Source organism: Vitis vinifera, chromosome 8 (genome assembly GCF_030704535.1).
Source record: "Vitis vinifera cultivar Pinot Noir 40024 chromosome 8, ASM3070453v1".
Classification (NCBI taxonomy): Eukaryota; Viridiplantae; Streptophyta; class Magnoliopsida; order Vitales; family Vitaceae; genus Vitis; species Vitis vinifera.
The window spans coordinates 16,175,248-16,194,193 of NC_081812.1; the positions used below are offsets into that span (position 1 = coordinate 16,175,248).

General features: G+C 36.0%; 3 protein-coding genes across 3 annotated transcripts; all 3 read right to left on the reverse strand.

Moving 5' to 3' along the window:
• Window positions 1–2,624: 2,624 nt before the first annotated feature.
• Window positions 2,625–5,976, reverse strand: LOC100256315 (ribulose bisphosphate carboxylase/oxygenase activase, chloroplastic). Its single transcript, XM_002270535.4, has 7 exons — window positions 5,554–5,976; window positions 4,861–5,177; window positions 4,618–4,723; window positions 4,439–4,524; window positions 3,767–4,239; window positions 3,136–3,417; window positions 2,625–3,021 (listed from the first exon to the last, which is right to left on the reverse strand). Exons 1-7 carry the CDS (start codon window positions 5,596–5,598, stop codon window positions 2,906–2,908), a joined length of 1,425 nt encoding a protein of 474 aa, XP_002270571.2. The 5' UTR covers window positions 5,599–5,976; the 3' UTR covers window positions 2,625–2,905.
• A 1,442-nt stretch (window positions 5,977–7,418) lies between these two features.
• Window positions 7,419–10,634, reverse strand: LOC100252877 (probable LRR receptor-like serine/threonine-protein kinase At3g47570). Its single transcript, XM_010655945.3, has 2 exons — window positions 7,986–10,634; window positions 7,419–7,879 (listed from the first exon to the last, which is right to left on the reverse strand). Exons 1-2 carry the CDS (start codon window positions 10,420–10,422, stop codon window positions 7,518–7,520), a joined length of 2,799 nt encoding a protein of 932 aa, XP_010654247.2. The 5' UTR covers window positions 10,423–10,634; the 3' UTR covers window positions 7,419–7,517.
• Window positions 10,635–16,884: 6,250 nt separating this feature from the next.
• On the reverse strand, window positions 16,885–18,776 carry LOC100247764 (uncharacterized). The gene has a single exon (XM_002271261.4). The coding sequence runs from the start codon at window positions 18,536–18,538 to the stop codon at window positions 17,102–17,104; it is 1,437 nt and encodes a 478-aa protein (XP_002271297.2). The 5' UTR covers window positions 18,539–18,776; the 3' UTR covers window positions 16,885–17,101.
• Between the last annotated feature and the right edge of the window lie 170 nt (window positions 18,777–18,946).

An 18,946-nucleotide genomic window follows, 5' to 3' on the forward strand; every position in this document is an offset into this window, starting at 1 on the left:
TTTAAAATTTCAAACAAACTTTTAAAAAATTATTTTGGTGGATCATTTTTTAAAACATTCCTGAGTAGATCTTTAAGGCTCTCAATGTTTTTAAAAATAATTATAAAAAACAGGTTTTGAAAATTATATTTTAATGTTTTATAAACAAAAGTTTGTTTGAAAAATTAAAATATTTTTAAAATATTTTTTTATATTTTAAATATACTTTTAAAATAATTTTTATCTATACTCCATTATTTTTAAATCATTTTCAATTTTTGTATAATTATTTTTAAAATAATTATAAAAAATAGGGCACAATAATTAAATATAATTTAAAAAAATTATTTGAAAATACTATGTTTTCTAATTTTAAAAACAAAAAACTAAAATATGTTTGGGAAATATTTTTTAAAAATAATTTTGAAAAATAGGTTTTATGAACTGTTTTTAAAATTTGTTCTTTGATATTTTGTGACTTTTTTATGTTTTTAAATATGCTTTAAAAATAACTTTTATTTATAATGCTTTATTTTTAGTTATTCTTTTTATTTATATAATTATTTTTTAAATCCAAAACATCTAAGACATGTTGTATAAAAATACTTGTTTTCTTATTACTTTATGTGTTTGTCTATTTTTTTTTTCTAAAAAACAAAAAAAATTATTTTCAAAAATAGTTGCACAAAAGAATTATAGGTCTTATTTGTTAACAATATTTTAAAACAATTTTATGTATCTTAAAATGAAAATACATTTGAGAATCAAAAAATAAAAAATCGTTTTTTTATATTTAAAAACAATGTGTTTTTAAGTTGCTTTCATTTGTTTTTCAAGAGTTTTTTTAAAACAAATTATATAAATATAAAATAATAATTAAAATTAAAGTATTATATATAAAAAATAATTTTAAAACATATTTAAAAAACATAGAAAAAATTGAAAATACTTCAAGTTCTTGGAATAAACTTCTGTTTTACAAAGTAGTAGAAAACCATTTTAAAATTTTTTTCTCAATAAATATTTTTTAAAACACTTCTTTATTGGAGTCCTAATTTTTGTTTTTAGAAACAAAAAAAATATTTTTTATTTTATGATTGTCAAATATATATATTTTTTCTTTAAAAAAAATTAAACACGATTATCAAACCATTTTTTTTTTTTTCAACTAGAAGAATAATTGAGAAATGTAAAAACATAAAACTTATGTCATGCCGTTCTACTCTCTTGATAAGATTCTAATAGTTAATGTCAGAAATTTCATCCCAACAAGCAATTTTTGAACAATCCACATATTATAATATTTGTTATGATTCTAAAAACAAAAAATATTCCATCTGTTTTTAAAACTTTCATTGCTTGGGCGATGCACGTGGGAAAGACACGGTTTGGTCTAACTCTAAATGGATGACCGTGCCCCCATCTTCTTCTGCAATTTTAGTAGCATTTAATACTGGACTAGCCACGTGTCCTCCAAAGTGTCTTCTCCAATAATCAATATCACGGTACAAGTTTAAAAATTTCACCCAAAAGCGATGCCGTAATTTTCTTTCCATAAAACAAAGACAAGCCACATGTTTTCATCAGAGGCTAGAAAAATAGCATCTCTGGAAAGCTATTGCCAAGTCTCCCTTTTCTTACGCCCAACATTGGTAACTACAACTAACGCTACTAGCCGTTTGGTGAGCTGCTCATGGGCTTCAAGCCGCCTTCATTTGTATTTTTGGTGCGATTTTTCACCTAAAATGGGCCAGCAGGATCCAGTGAAACTCTCCAATAAAAACCTTCAATTTCTGCAACAAAAAGAAGGTTTCCCATGTCTGCTCTATTCCTTTTCTTGGTCTACACTTGGACTAGTGATAGTTACGTGGGTCCAAATTCTCCTAAACTTCAAACCCACTTAGCTTTATTATAAACAATGTGGACTACAACATTACAAGGATGTAACTTGACTTTGGGGACAAAACTTTGGACATACTTAGCAGAGTATGCCTCTTAATTTAATCAATAAATCAACTTGCAGTTGAGAAAAATTCAATCTATGGGTATTAAATAAACATCCGGAGAATAAATGTCTATGAGTGGTTATGGCTGATGCAAACTCGCATTAGACGTAATGATGAATCACTACAGGTGATTTTCAATCATAAGGCCCATTGTTTTGTTGCGAGGATAATCATAAGAAATGTTGCACGTTGGCCCAGAGATGGCCCACGCCGCTGCTGAGTCCTCCTTGAATCTTGCCTTTGCCCATTTCAATGCTTCATTCAGCTCACCCCTGTGGGTTTTGAGGTGCAGCTGTTTTATGCTGTGTCCTGGTTCAGCAAGCTGGACAAGAAGGCTAGCTGTACATGGACACTGTTATTGAAAAAGTTAAAAGTTTGGTTAACCCATTTTCTTGTCATTTCCTGAAACTTTGGGTTAGATGTGAGCTTGAGGCAATGGTCAAGGCTGGTACGGTGTTACCCATGAACTGAAAATGGGATGAGGTTGAACCAAGAGGATGTATTTGGCAGAAATAGAATTTAATAGCCACGAATGGGCAAGTTTTGAATAAGCCCATTGGATCTCTACACGTGACAAGCTCATTAAACCTCACTCCTCTGTCAATTAAATATAGCAAGTCAGATGGAAAATATACCAAGTTTTGAGAGGCGTGAACATCATATGGTTGACCTGTATTAGTAGCCAAAAGATCTCAGTATAAAATCTGGTAGATGACCTAACTCTTGACTCTTTCTTACATCCACAAAACCGGGTTCATACGACAGAAACAGAAGGCCTTCTAAAAGTGGAAAAACTAATAGAGGACAGAGGAATTATACACTATAACACAATTACATTCCACTAATGAGTGAAATTATCAACTCAATTCATAATTGGAGGTGATTTCTCCTTCTTGATATACTCAGATGCCTATTACGCACTAGATTTGATACAGGCAGCTGCCATCGTCACTTCTAGCAGTTGGGTCAAAGTTGTTTGCAGAAGGATCAGTGCAGCCTTCTGGCACTGGAAGATTGACTTGTTGGGCTGCCTTGCCTGCATAAAAACATGAATAAGAAGCTTTAATAAACTCAGAAAATGTACATGCCATCATAATATGGAGGCCAGATGGAAACCTCAATCAAGAACTTTAGGATCAAGGATGCTAACCATAGAAACTTCCACTCTTGATAGCATCTTCATTTGCATCTCCTAGAGCGGCCTCACTCAAGTACTTGTCAGCCAATTGGACTCTCTTCACATTCTCCTGTTCTTGGACAAGCATGTTTCCATACTCAAGCAGCTTGTCAAGAGTCATCTTTGGTTTCTCAAAAGTTGGGGGTCCCTCTTTTGAGTTCACAAGCTTTTTCCCAATACCTTCTACCCCAACACTTGCAACCCACTTTCTCACTTCATCATCATAAACACGTGCCCTGAGAGCACCGAAGAAATCTGCACACAAATACAGATAATGTTGTCTGGTGTGTTGTTTCAAAATCAGAGCCCATTGATATAAGAGTGAACTGTGGATCTCCAAAATCAGGCTCTTCCATTTTAGCCTAGAAAACCATTACATTTTCTGAAGAGCCATACACAGCCATACTGGGTTCTCAGTTCTTGGAGTTTAATTGAGAGTCAGTTCAAGTCCTGGACTACAGGCTATAAGATTTTATATTATGAAATATTTTCAGGGATAGTTTTCTAAATTAGTTCCTTTAAGGTACTATGTACATTGAGAGACATTTTTTATATAACAATTTTGTTGTAGAACTACTATAGATGTTATCGAGGTGAAGCTTACCAATAGATTGCCCAGGGAAGGTGTCAACAAGCTTGACCATGTCCTCCTTGGGAATATTGTCACTGCGGAAGATACCCGTGCAGACACCAATTCTGTCTTCCCTAGTGGGTGCCCAATAGAACTTTTCCATACGACCATCACGGATGAGAGGGGCATACAATGTTGAGAAGTCATTGCCAGTGACTATGATGGGAACTCTAGGGTTCTCCTCCTTGTTGTACATACCAGGGAGCTGGACATTGGTCGGGTTATCAGCAATGTTCATCAGGGTGGCATTCACCATCTGATTGTTGACAGTGTATTGGGTGGTTCCACCAAGCCTACCAGCTCCTGCATCAAGATCATTGATGAAGAGGCAGCACATTTTCCCCTTTCTAATGATATCTGCTGCCTCACGGTATCTTTGCCTGATCAATTTTGCAGGCTCTCCTGCATTTCCACTTTCCAATTCTCCAGCGCTCATCATAATGGGGCTGGAATTTCATTGCCAATAAGATCAAAGAGTCAGCATGAGCAAAACATGCAAGCCAAAACTTTAAATTTTCACTATGTCCTGATTAGGCATTTTCTCCCAGAATAATTTCAAAATTTTGTGCAATTTCCCAGACCATATTACAATAATAATAATAAAAAAAAACCATGCACAAAATAGAAAAAAGAGAGTGAACTCACTTGATCCCCATTTTGGCAAACACTAGCTCGCACTGGAATGATTTTCCCTGACCTTTACCTCCCCAAATACCCAAGATGAGAGGAACCTGTACCAAAATTTAAGGGAATCTTTTACGTCAATCAAATTAATTAATGAATAACTGATTTTCATAAATTTTGAGGCAATTCAGATGACAAACCTTGATATTTGGCAGGGTCATGAAGTTCTTGGTGATGTGAACAACAAGCTTGTCCATGAAAGCAGGAGCAATGTAGAATCCATCCATGGTGTTGTCCAAGTTGTATCTAAAAGAAACAGTTCAATTATAGTCTATCATCCAAGTCAAGTCCTCTTTAACTTATATGATCAAAGCAGAAACACCCATTTCAGCAATTTGCATGAGTTTAAACTACATTGATGCAATTGATTTTGAATTACTTACTGGCGAAGACCAGTGCTAATGTAGTCATAGGAACTCATGACAGCATAGTGGGTTCCACTGTCCATGGGAGCTTGGAAGAGAGAGTCCACCATTCCCTTTCCTCGGGTAATGTCCTGTTGATCATCCGATTCGTCAAAGGCAAGGCCCTTCCATTTGTCCTTTGAGGTCTGCTTCTCTTCATCAACTTCCGCAACAACCTTGAAGTTCCCAGATGAAGTCCTCGGGTGGGCAATCTTGGAGCTCACCTTCTTCAAGCTGTTGCCCAAGAACGCAGAGCTTGGAACCGAAGCTCCGGTGCCAGAGCCATTCAAGTTCAACTGCACCCAAGATGTTCCCTTCTTATTAGCCACTAAACCACATAATTCAAACGAAATAGCAGACTCCATCCGGTATAAAGAGAACTCTACGATTCAACTCAAGACCATTCAATTCTCAGATGCCCATGAGAATTCATACCCAGATGATACTTCAGTTTCTCCAAAGAACAATGAAATTCTATAATTCAATCGATGTAAATATAAACACCCAAATAATTCAATTCCACTGTTTGTCTATGAAATAGAACTATAAATTAACCATACTAAGCGAAAAGCTATAAAATTTAAACATTAAAAAAAACATGGATATGTTCGATGACAACAAAGAGAAGAAAAGGATGGATAAAAGGTGTAAAGGGCGGGAAAAACACAGTACCGGTGCTCTGTTAACAGCTCCGAGAGTTGAGATGGTGGCTGCCATCAGTGGCAGTGAATCCAAAGGAAGGAACCGAAGGAGGAGGATGATGTAATTGAAGTCAAGCTGAACTGGGATGGAGGGATGGGAGTAGAAAGCCTTTATAAGGGAAGTGAGCTTGGAGTGTAGGAGGGAGGGATCAGATCTTGTGGATTGGGTTGAGGAATTCGGAATTCCTAACGGCCACACAAGTTGGGGTTGCCTCTATCGCACGTGACAAGGCTTTGAGTGAGTTGGACGTGGGCTTTGGCCTCGGGGTCCCGGGGAAGTAGGTTGGTAACGTACAAAATGGAGGCTTCTCGTAACGCTTATGAGTTGCTTTTGACGTAGGGATTTAAGCTTCTCTCTTCTCCACTCAAAATTAGGCTATTTGGTTACCACAAAATTGGCAAGAAAAAAGGAAAAACAGAGGAACCAAGGGGGCTTATCATACTCTCATTGTCCATCCCCTCAATTATTTGGTGGAAAAATAACAGGCTAACTGATTGGCATCCGTGAAGCTAACCAACATGGACATGGTTCAAATATATAAATATTTACCACAATAATTCATAAAATTTTTGTGGAAAGGTTAGCCTCATGCTTCTACTGGGTATTATTTACTTTTATTTTTTACTGTTTAAAAAGTATAAAATAAAATTTCCATACCTTTTAAGACCACAGCCATGATGGAATTCCTTGTCTCTTCCCTCATTTCTGAGGAGAAGATCTTCGCCACGGCCACCATTACTTTTTATGCACGAAGGGCCCCCGAGACCATGAGCTGGAGACTGTCCCCTAGATAGTGGGCACCATGGCTAACTCTGAATTTGGAAGAACACAGCAAAGTCTCGATCACCAAACAACCCCCAACTACGCATTGGCAAATTCAACATATACTAGACCATGAACTGGTGATATTTATTAGCCACGTGGTCACCTTCTAACCAATTATATTTACTCAGAGGCTTGGAGAAGACGAATGTCGCATCATTACAACATATTCTTTGCAACCTTTTCTCTTGCTTCGGAATATGCCTTGTCAGGCGTCGTTTCCACACTGTTCTTCTCACTTCTATTGTGTCTCATCCCTATGACAAACCAGCAAAAGGGCTCCAATTCGCATTATCTTCGTAGGCCACAAATCGGCCCACATCAGGCTTGGGCCCACATCTGTCTTGGGCCCATAGCCAATTGGACTGGGCCTGAGTCCACTTGCATCGATCTGGGTGGTCAGCAACTTGGGCTCACAGTAGATCAGACCTAAACTAGTTCAACATATACTAGATGACGCCCAGAATTGCCACAGCCCCTTAACTTAGGCTGTTCAACCAAATCCAAAGTAAACTTTTCCATGGTTGAGAAAATTATTTTTTATATTTTAGGGTTATTTTAACTTGAATTTAATTTGGATTAGAAATCAAGTCTAACCCATAATCGATTTAATTTTTTTTAATAGAAATATATCAAATTATAATTATATCATATCATTTTTTATTTTATTTTTTTATTAAATATGTAAATATACTTATATATACATTTTTTATATCTTCAAAATTTGTCTTATTTACTATTTAAAGTGGATTTTGAATTGTACAATCTGCTAATCCTATCAATTTGTATCATATCCAACTAATTCAAATTTAAAAAATGAGATTGAATTAGGGTTGATTGAATACCTCAAGCTAAAAATTGGATTTGATTAGATTGAACTTGAATTAATTATTTCTCAATTTGGATTACCTTAAGTTAAAAATCGGACTAAATTAGATTGAAATTGCATTAAATATTTCTCAATTTTGATTGAGTTTATTAACTTAACCCCAAGGTTTCCAAACCCTCCTAATTACAGCCAACCTCAATTCATATTTCACATCATCGAATCTACAAGAAAAATATTTGAGAGGAATTTATCCCTCTTCTTTAAAGTCAAACAGTCGTACAGTTTAACATTGCGAATTGCAGATTACGGTGGGAGCGGTGAAGAGGACAGCCCTAGTTTTCTCCATCATTGCGCTAACGTCTTTCATGTCTGGTCTATCTTCTGGCTTCTCAGAGGCACACGATAGACCAATCTGTATGACTGAGTTCAAATATTCCACGCCCAAAATTTTACAATCTCCCTCCAATTCATTGTCCACAATCCCCATCACTTGATCCGGCACGGCTGCTTCCACCCACCTTCGAAGACTAAATTCTCCGCTGAACATCTCCTGGGTTGGTTTCTTTCCTGTAAACATCTCCAGCACAAGTATTCCAAAACAATACACATCGCCCTTTGTGGACACACCGCCCCCCAAACCGTACTCTACAGTCAAGTTACAATAAGTTACATGTCTTTATGTTAAGAACAGTAATAGAAAGCAAAACATGACGAGTTTAAGATAAGATAATGTGCAAGTATGAGTACTTACCTGGTGCAATATAGCCTATTGATCCTTTTAAGCCGAGAGTGCTACTGATTTGATGATCGGATGCAGCTCCATGAAGTATCCTTGCAAGTCCGAAGTCCCCCACATGAGCAGTCATGTCTTGATCCAGGAGGACATTACTTGGCTTGAGATCACAGTGCACCACTGGGGTTTCGCAGTTGTGATGGAGATACTCCATTGCAGATGCGACCTCGACGACAATGTCCATTCTCTGCTTTAGATTAAGCCTTTGTCTTCCATCTTCCCCCCCATGGTGAAGCCACTTCTCCAAGCTTCCGTTCGGCATGAATTGCAACACCAGAGCCTTGAATGTTGGAGATGAGCAAGCACTCAGGATCTTTACTAGGTTCCGATGCCGAACATATCTAAGGGCTTCACACTCGGCTAGAAAGCTTCTGGAAGCTCCATGTTGGTCCATGTTAAAGACTTTCACAGCAGCCAAAGTCCCATCTCTCATAACTCCCCTGTAGACACAGCCAAAACTCCCTTCCCCAATCAAGTTCTCACTACTGAAATTATTTGTTGCAGATTTCAGGACATAGTAGGAGTACAATCTGGGAGGACCCTCAAAAGAAATTACATCTGTGACCGTTGGGTCATGTTTCTTCTTCCTCTTCATGATTAAAAACATAAAGAGGACAATCAGAATGCACATAGCTGCTGCGCCTGCAGTTAGCCCTACAATCAGCATCTTCCTGGTCCTGGAGCTACTAGAGCGGCTCCCGGTGGCAGGGCAATTGGGTAGTTCCAACACCGGAAGGCCACCGCAGAGCCCTGGATTTCCAGAAAGGAAAACCGCAGATGTGTTGCTAAAGATGCCTCCTTTGGGTACCTCCCCTTGAAGCTTATTAGCAGAGAGATTCAATAGTTGGAGGTACTTAAGGGTACCAAGTGAAGGAATCAAGGCAGACAAATTATTAGTTGAAAGATCAATATATTCTATACCTCTTAGCTCCTCTAAAGAATCAGGAATTAGTCCTTGAAAGGAATTGCTGGACAGATCCAGGTATAACAGATTTGAACAGACCCCAACTGTTGTTGGAATTGCTCCTGAAAGCCTGTTGTTGGAGATGTCTATACCCTGTACCATCTTTAAGGTGCCAATTTCAGAAGGCAAAGACCCACTTAGAGAGTTCCATGAAAGATTTAGAACTGTTGCTAGATTCGGGAAGCTAAAGATTTCTTTGGGTATGTTGTCTCTGAGGCCATTGATTGACAGATCCAAAAGTTGGAGACGTTGACAACTTGAAAGGCTTGAAGGAATTCTCCCTGTAATATTGTTCCCACTCAAACCCAGCTCATACAATTGAGTCAGGTTTCCCAATGATTCAGGTATTGAACCTGACAAATAGTTGGAGTCTAAAATCAAGCTTTGTAGGTTTTGAAGGTTTCCAATTGTAGAAGGAATGTGTCCGGTTAAGACATTTTCTTCCATGGATAACTGAATAAGACTCCTCAGGTTCCCAACTCCTTCAGGTATGTTTCCCTCAAAATGGTTTTGTCCCATAACTAACAAAGCGAGCTGGTTTGAGAGGTTGCCAATTGAGGAAGGAAGGTGACCAGTCAGTTTATTGGTTGCAACTGAGAATACTCTCAGAGAAGTAGAATTGGACAGAGAAGTAATAAAATCCAACCCGTGTTCCCCTTCACTGACTAACATATTGATTTCAAGATTCAAAATCTGAATGTTTGGAAGATTCCATAACAATGGAACCTTTCCTGTGAATAGGTTTGTTGAGAGATCAAGCTTTTCAAGGCTTGAAGCATTGGATAGAGATCCAGGGATGTGTCCTTGAAGCAGATTCCCTCCCACAAACAAGGTGTTTATATTAGGCAATGTCGTAAATAAATTCGAAGGAAGATGGCCTGAAATCTGATTCTTTGCTAGACCCAAAATGAGCAAAGAAGAAATGTTGAAGAGTGATGGCGGAATCTCACCTGAAAGATTGTTGTTCCCTAAGTTCAGCTGTAGAAGAAGACTGAGATGGGCCAATTCAGTGGGAATTGTCCCCTGGAGGTTATTTGACAATAAGATGAGGTTGTTAAGAGAAGAACAGTTGCCAAGAGAGGAAGGGATGTTCCCTGAAAGATTATTCTTTGCAAAACTCAAATCTTGAAGCTCTAGTAGATTACCTAATTCTGATGGAATTGTTCCTTGGAGCTGGTTATCTGAAAGATCAATGACCTGAAGCCTAGAGCAAAGCCCAAGTGAAGAAGGAATATTTCTATGAATATTGTTGGAAGCCAAAATTAGAGTAACTAGGCGAAAAAGCCTGCCAAAGTCTATGGGAATGGTACCATGAAAACTATTCTCTTGCAAGTCAAGACGACGTAGGAAGGAGAGATTGGCGATATAAGAAGTAATTGTTCCTGCAAGGGTAAGGTTTCTAAGAGTAAGACCAGTAACTCTGTTCTTCATGGGATTGCAGAGGACTCCATGCCAATTGCAAAAAGATGTGTTTGGCTTCCAAGTATCTAAAACCCCGTTTGGATCCTTGGTTACTTGGGCCTTGAAGGAAAGGAGGACATCTTGATCTGTTGAGTTGTTGAAATGGGGTATGCGTAGCGAAGCTTGAGAATGGTTAAGGGTGAAGAATAGAGCCAAAAGAAGGATGGAAATGGTTGCCTTCATGGAGCTCTCTATACTTTGTTTTTGGTTTGTGGGTGTCTTGGGAGAGAAGTATGGTTTTATAAGTGCCGAAGATGGAGCTTCAAACTCTAAAAAGAGACCATAAAGTCAAATGTTTTGAAACTGGGCAAGGTTTTCATAACTAAGCTAAAGGTGTGGTTGTGTGAAACTTTTGCCAAACCATTCAGGCCATTCCTGCATGGCTTGGCATCTTCTGTCCTGAGTTTGGGACGGTTAAAGTGTGAAACAAATCTTAGGGAAAGGTCAGCTTCTAGAAAAACGAAGTCAGAGATGGCGTCTAACTTTTCGTGAAGATCTCGAAATGGAACTTCCCACCTAAAAATAACTTGGAGATTGTCTCTTACAAGTTGACTGTTGACTTCTTTAAGCCTTTGACTATTCATCCATCTTCTTCAAATAGTAGGATTTTACTCCTCTATTTGGTGTAACTACAGATAATTCAGTGGTTTGCATTTTGTTTCTAACCCCACTGCAGAGAGACCTCAAACACCCCTATTAAAACTGGAGGGGTGATAGAAGCAATTAAGAAGATGAAAGATGGAAGGCATTTCAGAGAGAAGCAATTAAGAAAGAGAAAACAACAGTACTCACCTTACCTACATTTCGCTGCTTCAGATTCAGAGTTTGCATTTCTTGAGTCCATGTTCAATCAAAGGGAGTTTCTAATACAAAGATTGGTAATGACCAGAGATTAAATGACAAGGCAGAGTTGTTTAATCATGAGTGTACAAATGCATCCAAATGAGCCTCTCAGAGGCCTTCCACAATATTTTGGTCATGATGACTTACTGAATGGCTTTACATGGATAGTTAATTGGAATTCTATTCTTAGAAGATTTTGGATTAATCAAAATCTTTTTGATTTGAAGTATACTCCATCACAATTCAGATTCAGATGCTGTTGCTCACAAAACCATCTCAACTAGTTGAAATAGGATGTTCTTGTTTTATCGTATTTTACCCTGTGTTTGCTTTTCTGCTGTTCTTCAGTTACCACTCAATGAAACCATCAGCAATATTGCTTAACAAGGGAATAAAGAAATGGACCACTCATAAGAACAGTAAATACATGGATACCTTGAACTATGTGTCCAATCAATCCTTTCATCCCGAGGGTGCTGCTGACAGGGCTTCTTTGGACGGTTGAGAAGTATCCCAGTATGTTCAATTGAAATCGTTTTAACAGATTTTCTGATTACAAGTACTGAATCAAGTCCTCTTTTTCCCTTTTCGTCTGCTGCCATTGTTACGATTTTTGGGCCAAAATAGGCTTGTGCTGAGACTTAATATTGAAAATGGGCAAAGTAATATTCAAAATAGCCCCCTTAATCCATATCAACATAGAAACCAATTTTTTATACTATTTGTTTTTACTTTACCAACTTCCATCCCGGTGTTGTTCTCTTTTTCCATTTGTGTGTGATTTTTTCGTTCAAAACCTTAACCCCACCGGTGGGCCACTGAGAAAGACGTTGGAGTTACAAAGTATCAAGTTTGAGGTTAATCATAATTTTCTTTTTGACCTATTTTATGTAAAGTTTTTTACACTTTCCCATTTTTTTCCATCTCAGAATCTCAGTTTTCAGAAAAAAAAAAAAAAAAAAAAATTCCATTGTTGTGAATGATTGGTTAGGGAGTGTGGTTATGGTGAATTGATGATTGTTTGTATCAGGTTTTGGGGCAGTCGTTGGGGAGGATTAGGTCTGCGGTGCCGGCATTGAGGAGCTACTCGTCTACAGAAAAACAAGTGAGAAGTGTGGGCTGTGTTGATTGTGTTACACTTGTTGCTCTGTTTGGTTGGTGAGAATTAGCTACAAGGAAAGTAAATTATTGTCATAAAAAACCGAGGCCTCCTATTGCAACTGTTGGGCTTAATTAAAATAAGTTTTTAATGTTTTGAAAAACAGAACAAAAAAAGGAAATGAACATGAAAAAGATGGTTGTTGTTTAAAAAAGTGGAGGTTCTGGGTTTGGTTTTTTTTTTTTTTTTTGTATTTAAGTCCATGTTTGCAATAACCTTTTGTTTCAATAAGTAGTTGGCCACCAAAAAATTATCCAATTTCTATTTCAATAATTTAAAATTTGTATTATATTTTAAATATTTTTTTAGGTATCTCAAAATTAATATTTGTGTGTACATGAGTCATGACTCTCAATCAAATTAATTTTATATAATATTTGAATAGTAATAGAATTTATGATAATATTATTTATATATTAAATCCATCTCCATCATTTTTCAAAGATGAAAGAAAAAAATAAGGTTAATTATGTAAATTTGTAGTATGAAACAGTTACTTGAAACGGATTAGGTTCAAATTGGTTTGGACTTTGGGTAGAAAATGCATTACACATAGAGATTAGAATGCATTTTTAATTTAAATTTTGAAATAACAAAAATATAATATTCTATAATATTTAAATAACAAAAGGATTTATGAGGATATTATCATATATATACGAAATTAACTTATAAGATTTTGTAGTTAAGGGGAAAAAAATTAGGATTAATCAAAAAGAATTTTTTGAATTTATTATGGGGCATTAATTAATAATATTAATAGCTATAGATAACAGATTTAAAAAAAATGAAAGTTGTAAATAATGATAAACATATTTGAATGGAATGATTTTTAGTTCTTTTTTCTTTTTTTTTAGAATTTGAGTGGAATAGGGAATGTGTTTGCTAAGAATTTCGATCGACTCAATAGATAATATGAGTCTCCAAGCCATGTTTCATAAATCTGACAATATTTTGTTTTGTAAAGTGGTTGTAACCTTAGTTGAACCGATGATATGTTGGATTGAATATGTTCTTAAAGATGTCTCCAACTTCTACTTGTTCTGAACGTGAGACAACATACTGTCATTAATATGATTGACTTTAGGATGTTTTATTTCTGTGTCAGTCTACCTATGCATTCACTTACACTCATTCCTTGTCTTTGAAGGAGGAAAGGCCTCAACATTCAAAATATTTTATTTTTTCCAAACTGAAGTGAAGTATTTGATAGAAGTTCTACTATTATGGAAGAATTGTTATGAATTGCTCATCTATTTGAGGTTATAATATAACATACTAGTTTTTTAAAAGTAACGAATTGAGGTTTGGGAAACGTGTTCTGTTAACTGTAGAAATATTTTTATATATTTTTTGGTTATTTAAATATATTTTTTGGTTATCTAAATTTAATGTTTCTATCATAAACTGGATGTATCTTGCATGAATATATATATATTTACTAACATGTTTGCTAGGAAAAAATGATTTTGGATATAAACAATTTCAAAGTAAAAAATGAATAAATAATTTTTTTTCTTATCAAGAGATCTTGAATAATTTTGTCTCAATAGCTCTTAAATATAAAATACTCATCTAGAATTTTTTTGCCTTGATATCAAGAAAACTTCTCAAATATGAGTAAACACTTTTTTTATTTTATAAAAGAAGCCAGATTCTTAAAGTATAGACACTTTCTCTTTAAAAAGACTTTTGTATTTGGTTATATCCAAAAATTTAAATTTTATTTAATTATAATTTTTAAAGATATCAAAATTACCCATACTTTTAATAAAAATATTATTAAAATAAAATAGTAAAAGTATAAAATGAGTGGTCCAACTCTAAAAAATCTTATTCTAAAATAGATCATATACCTTAATTTGATTGGAGGTTGTATCATGAGCACTACGTGGCATTATGGGAGGCTAGGGGGGACCACATTGTCACTGCACAGCCTATAGGGCCTCATTTGGACTACCATGCTCCGTACATGACATGGTATCGTCGTATTACACGTCGTTTTATTACACCTATGGATGATTTTGGACCTATGCGGTACCAAGCTACTGCTTTATCTGCCCACTTATTGGTTTGTATCACTTTAATATTATGTACATATTGTGTATAATATTTATTCCAACAAATAATTATATATCATTTTATGTGACAGATTGAGACTATGACATCTATCATATCTTGAGGAGGTCATGCATTGGAGGACTCTGATACTGATGCTTGCTGCACTGGTATTGTTGATATTATTCGTATGACCACTGATGTTATGTGCATTATTTGGGAGGATTATCGTCTCTCACATGTAGAGCATGGAGGAGGTAGGTCACTAACTCAGTCGATAGTTGCTCGACCACCACTTGTTCGAGGTCGGTCGACTTCTCGAGGGAGAGGTTGATATAGTAGTTGTTAGCCCATCACATCATCAGTATCAACATCATTACAATTCCCTACCTTTTTATTCTCACGATTAGTACAGTCACTCATCTCTTCAGATGTACCATTAGTACAACACCCTACTTCCTCAGACCCATCATTAGCCCAACCCTTTACCTCTTCAGACCCACCATCAGTACAACCCTCTACCTCTTTAGACCTACCTCCATTACAACCTCCTACCTCTTCAGACCCACCATTAGTGCAAATTGACACATCTACTCAACTAGATTTGCCGCCAGCCATTCCGAATGGTAGGCGGGGCCTACGTCGACCTAGATTGCTACCTCCACCACCACCTCTATTTCCAGCTCTAACCCCATCACAGACAGATGTTCTTCATGTGTCACATGTAGTATGTGCTACAGTTAGAGAGGAGCGTCCAAAAAGGAAGAGAGTACCAGTTACACATAGGTTCTCTCCTTGTGGAGGTATGTGAGATTATATATGTTTTTTATTTTCCACTATATTAATGTTTAGTGGATATTTTTTGTGACTTTAATTAAACTATTAAAAATTACATTTTGTAGTACACTTTTTGTAATTAATTTCATTAACTAATTTTGTAAAAAAATCTATATATGACAACTACGACTTAAGAGTATACTATTATTTCGATAAAGATAAATTTGTCATAATACAAATAAATTAATATCTTAAAAACAACAAATTAAATATTTTAAATTAATAAATTATATAATTTTATATATTATTTATATGTTATATAAATTTATTATTTTAAGATTATTAATTTATTAATAAATAAAACATTCATTTATAATATCTTCTATGTATTAATTTATGTTTGTTAAAGTAATATTAGATTCTTAAGTTTAAATATAAATAATTTATTATTAAAGTATATATTTTTAATTTCAATAATAAATTGTAATTTAATAGTTTTTAATTAAATTTGAAAGTAAAAAAAAAAATTATAATTGAAATCTCAGTTACGGCTTAAAAGTATACTATTATTTCGATAAAAATAAATTTATCATAATACAAATAAATTAATATCTTAAAAAACAAAAAATTAAATATCTTAAATTAATTAATTATACAATTTTATATATTATTTATATGTTATATAAGTTTATTATTTTAAGATTATTAATTTATTAATAAATAAAATATTCATTTATAATATTTTCTATTTATCAATTTATGTTTGTTGAAGTAATATTAGATTTTTAAGTTTAAATATAAATAATTTATTATTTAAGTATATTTTTTAAATTTCAATCATAAATTGTAATTTAGTAGTTTTTAATTAAATTTGAAAGTAAAAAAAAAATTATAATTGAAATCTCAGTTATCAATTGTGGCTTAAAAGTATACTATTATTTCGATGAATATAAATTTATCATAATACAAATAAATTAATATCTTAAAAAACAATAAATTAAATATCTTAAATTAATAAATTATACAATTTTATATATTATTTATATGTTATATAAGTTTATTATTTTAAGATTATTAATTTATTAATAAATAAAATATTCATTTATAATATCTTCTATTTATCAATTTATGTTTGTTGAAGTAATACTAGAATTTAAATTTAAATATAAATAATTTATTATTTAAGTATATTTTTAAATTTGATTCATAAATTGTAATTTTATAAATTTTAAAGCTTTAGTTAAAAATGAAGCCGCGTTTGACAAATGCGGCTTTAGTACAAAAATGAAGTCGCAGTTACCAACTGTAGTTTTAGTTAAAAAATGAAGCCGTAATTGTCAATTGCAGTTTTAATTCAAAAATGAAACTGCAGTTGCCAATTGTAACTTTCACTAAAATAATGAAAAAATTTTTTTTTAATGATATGACGCCTACGTGTCACCAAAGAGACCAATTTGAACATAAGTTTCAAGAAGTGGTTACATTTTTTTATTTTTTTATTTTAAATTAGGCCATTTTGACCCAAAACTCCATTGTTACTATTGTCTTACGCTCATATCATTAAAGTGCTAAAGTTGAAGGAAGATGGTCATGGATTCTTGGGAATCAAAAGTAGCATTAAATTTTTCCAGAGCTTAATAAAAGCAATTAGAAAACGCCAAAAATAAAAAACAAAAACAAAAAGTAAAAAATTCACCTCTATATTCCCTTCTATTTTTCTTTCTTAATATTTCCCCAACCAAGAATACAGGTTTTCATTTTTTTTTTCTTTTTATGATATCCTCCCACCAAAGAAAATGAAACCCGACGTCATCATCTATACCTTTCCCCAACGGAGGTGCGGTACTGATATATACAACTCAGCCCCACCAACACCTCCGCGATGGCCGCCTCCGTTTTCTCCCTATCGGAATAGTACAATGTCTGCAACAACAGCACGGTCGATTTTCCCTCGAATTTCTGTTTCTCCAGGTTCCTATCCGTCTGCCATTTCAACGTGTCGTGGGCCATCGGCGCAAGCCACCTAAGGATCTCCTTGACGGCCTCGCTCCACCCCTCCGCCAGAGACTCGTCCTCCTCCCTAAGCTGCCAACCCCTCTTTAGCTTCGCTTCTACTGATACTTTCAGGCTATCTGGCAACATATGGTACAGGTCCTCACGCGCGCCCTCCGCTATGTTCGGCGCGTGTAGATACCTCTCCGCCAGGATTATTATGTTGGCATATCGCAACGCGAGCCCCGAACCCCCCAAGGTCAACGGCGGCGCCCCTTTTAAAACGCTCTTCTTTCGACCGATTTCGTCGAAATCGAAATATCCGTTTTGTTTCAAGCCGATACCGAAACCGATTTGGTCTGCAAAGTAGAGTTTGGATTCTCGGTTGTAGAAGTGGACCACGCCCGATTGGAGAGTTTTCGGGATGGGTCCCGATTTTGTCATGAGTGGATTTTCGTCAAGAAGATGAATCCTAATTTTTTGTTTTGAGGACATGCGAGGTAGAACAGCAATGCAAGGTCTGAAAATGTCACAGATTCGGGCGTAGACGATGCAGACGATTCTGGCCATAAGACTCACGCTTTTGTCGAAGGTTTGGCTCCATAGAGAAACCTCTTTCAAGGTTCGGACTTGCTTTCTTTGCCATGCAATCTTCTGATTGAAAAGATCGAAGTTGGTTTTCTGCGCAACGACGCTCTTGTTCCACGTTTGTAATTTACGCTCTGATACTTCCATTTCTGAAAGGGATTCTAAGGCTGAATACAAGCTCGACGTCGTGGATATGAATTTCTTCATCTTGTGTATGACCTTGTCTATCTCTTTGGATTTGTATTGTATCTTCCATAGATCAACCATACCATCTTTCAGATCATTGTAGACGAGATCGAATCGGTTGAGTCCGAAATCCACACATTTCCGGCCCAATCGAGAGACGGCGGAGGCGGCTCTATCGAGCTCTTCAAGCCTCTCAACGCAGGCGAGAGTGAGGAGAAAGCCCTCGTCCTTGCAGTTCAAGTAAGAGACGCCCGGAGACCTCATGACCTCCTTTCGGAGCTTGAAGATCTCATCATCCGACAAAGATTTGTAGAGAGAGAAGAGACGTGACATGGTTTTAGCGGCCTCGAAGGCGAGGATGCCGAGAGTGTTGGGCGGAGAGTCATGGCGGGAAAGACGGCAAACGCTCTTCTTGGTGTCGGAGGTGGCATAGCGTTTGAGGGTGGAGGACCCAGGGAAACGCTCCATTGTGGCAACAACCATGGCCAAAGCCTCCCTCTCTCTGGCGGTTGATGCGGTCGTTGGGTGACAGTTAGGGTTTTAGGTGGGAGAAATAGGTTGGGTGAATGAGAGGTGGGGGTTGGAGGGGGACACCTTGGGACCTTCTTCATTTGGGATGCGTTTGGACAGTTGGAGTTGCTCAGACCAACGAACGGCGGTGACAGGTCGGTGGTGACTTTAGGACACAGAGGAAGTGGAGGAGGAGAGAGATATTTGAGTCTACGGTCATGCGGGAGTTACGTTACGTCGCCCTTTGAATTCTTTTTGAGTGAACTGTGGCCCCCGGGTTACAAGTTATTGAAGGAATCATCCCCTGCCTCCTCCGCCCTTCCCCATTACCTGCACCATCACTTGTATTACACCACGTCGGCATCAGTTGGAACATTCCCA

Bases quoted from the DNA above. Each gene is read 5' to 3' on its own strand.
- LOC100252877 (XM_010655945.3), bottom strand. From the start codon at position 10,422: ATGAAGAACAGAGTTACTGGTCTTACTCTTAGAAACCTTACCCTTGCA. The intron at 7,880-7,985 runs GTAAGTACTCAT...ACTTGACTGTAG, and splicing joins AATAGGCTATATTGCACCAG to AGTACGGTTTGGGGGGCGGT.
- LOC100247764 (XM_002271261.4), bottom strand. From the start codon at position 18,538: ATGGTTGTTGCCACAATGGAGCGTTTCCCTGGGTCCTCCACCCTCAAA.
- LOC100256315 (XM_002270535.4), bottom strand. From the start codon at position 5,598: ATGGCAGCCACCATCTCAACTCTCGGAGCTGTTAACAGAGCACCG. The intron at 5,178-5,553 runs GTACTGTGTTTT...TCTTGGGTGCAG, and splicing joins GAGCTGTTAACAGAGCACCG to TTGAACTTGAATGGCTCTGG. The intron at 3,418-3,766 runs GTAAGCTTCACC...ATTTGTGTGCAG, and splicing joins CTTCCCTGGGCAATCTATTG to ATTTCTTCGGTGCTCTCAGG.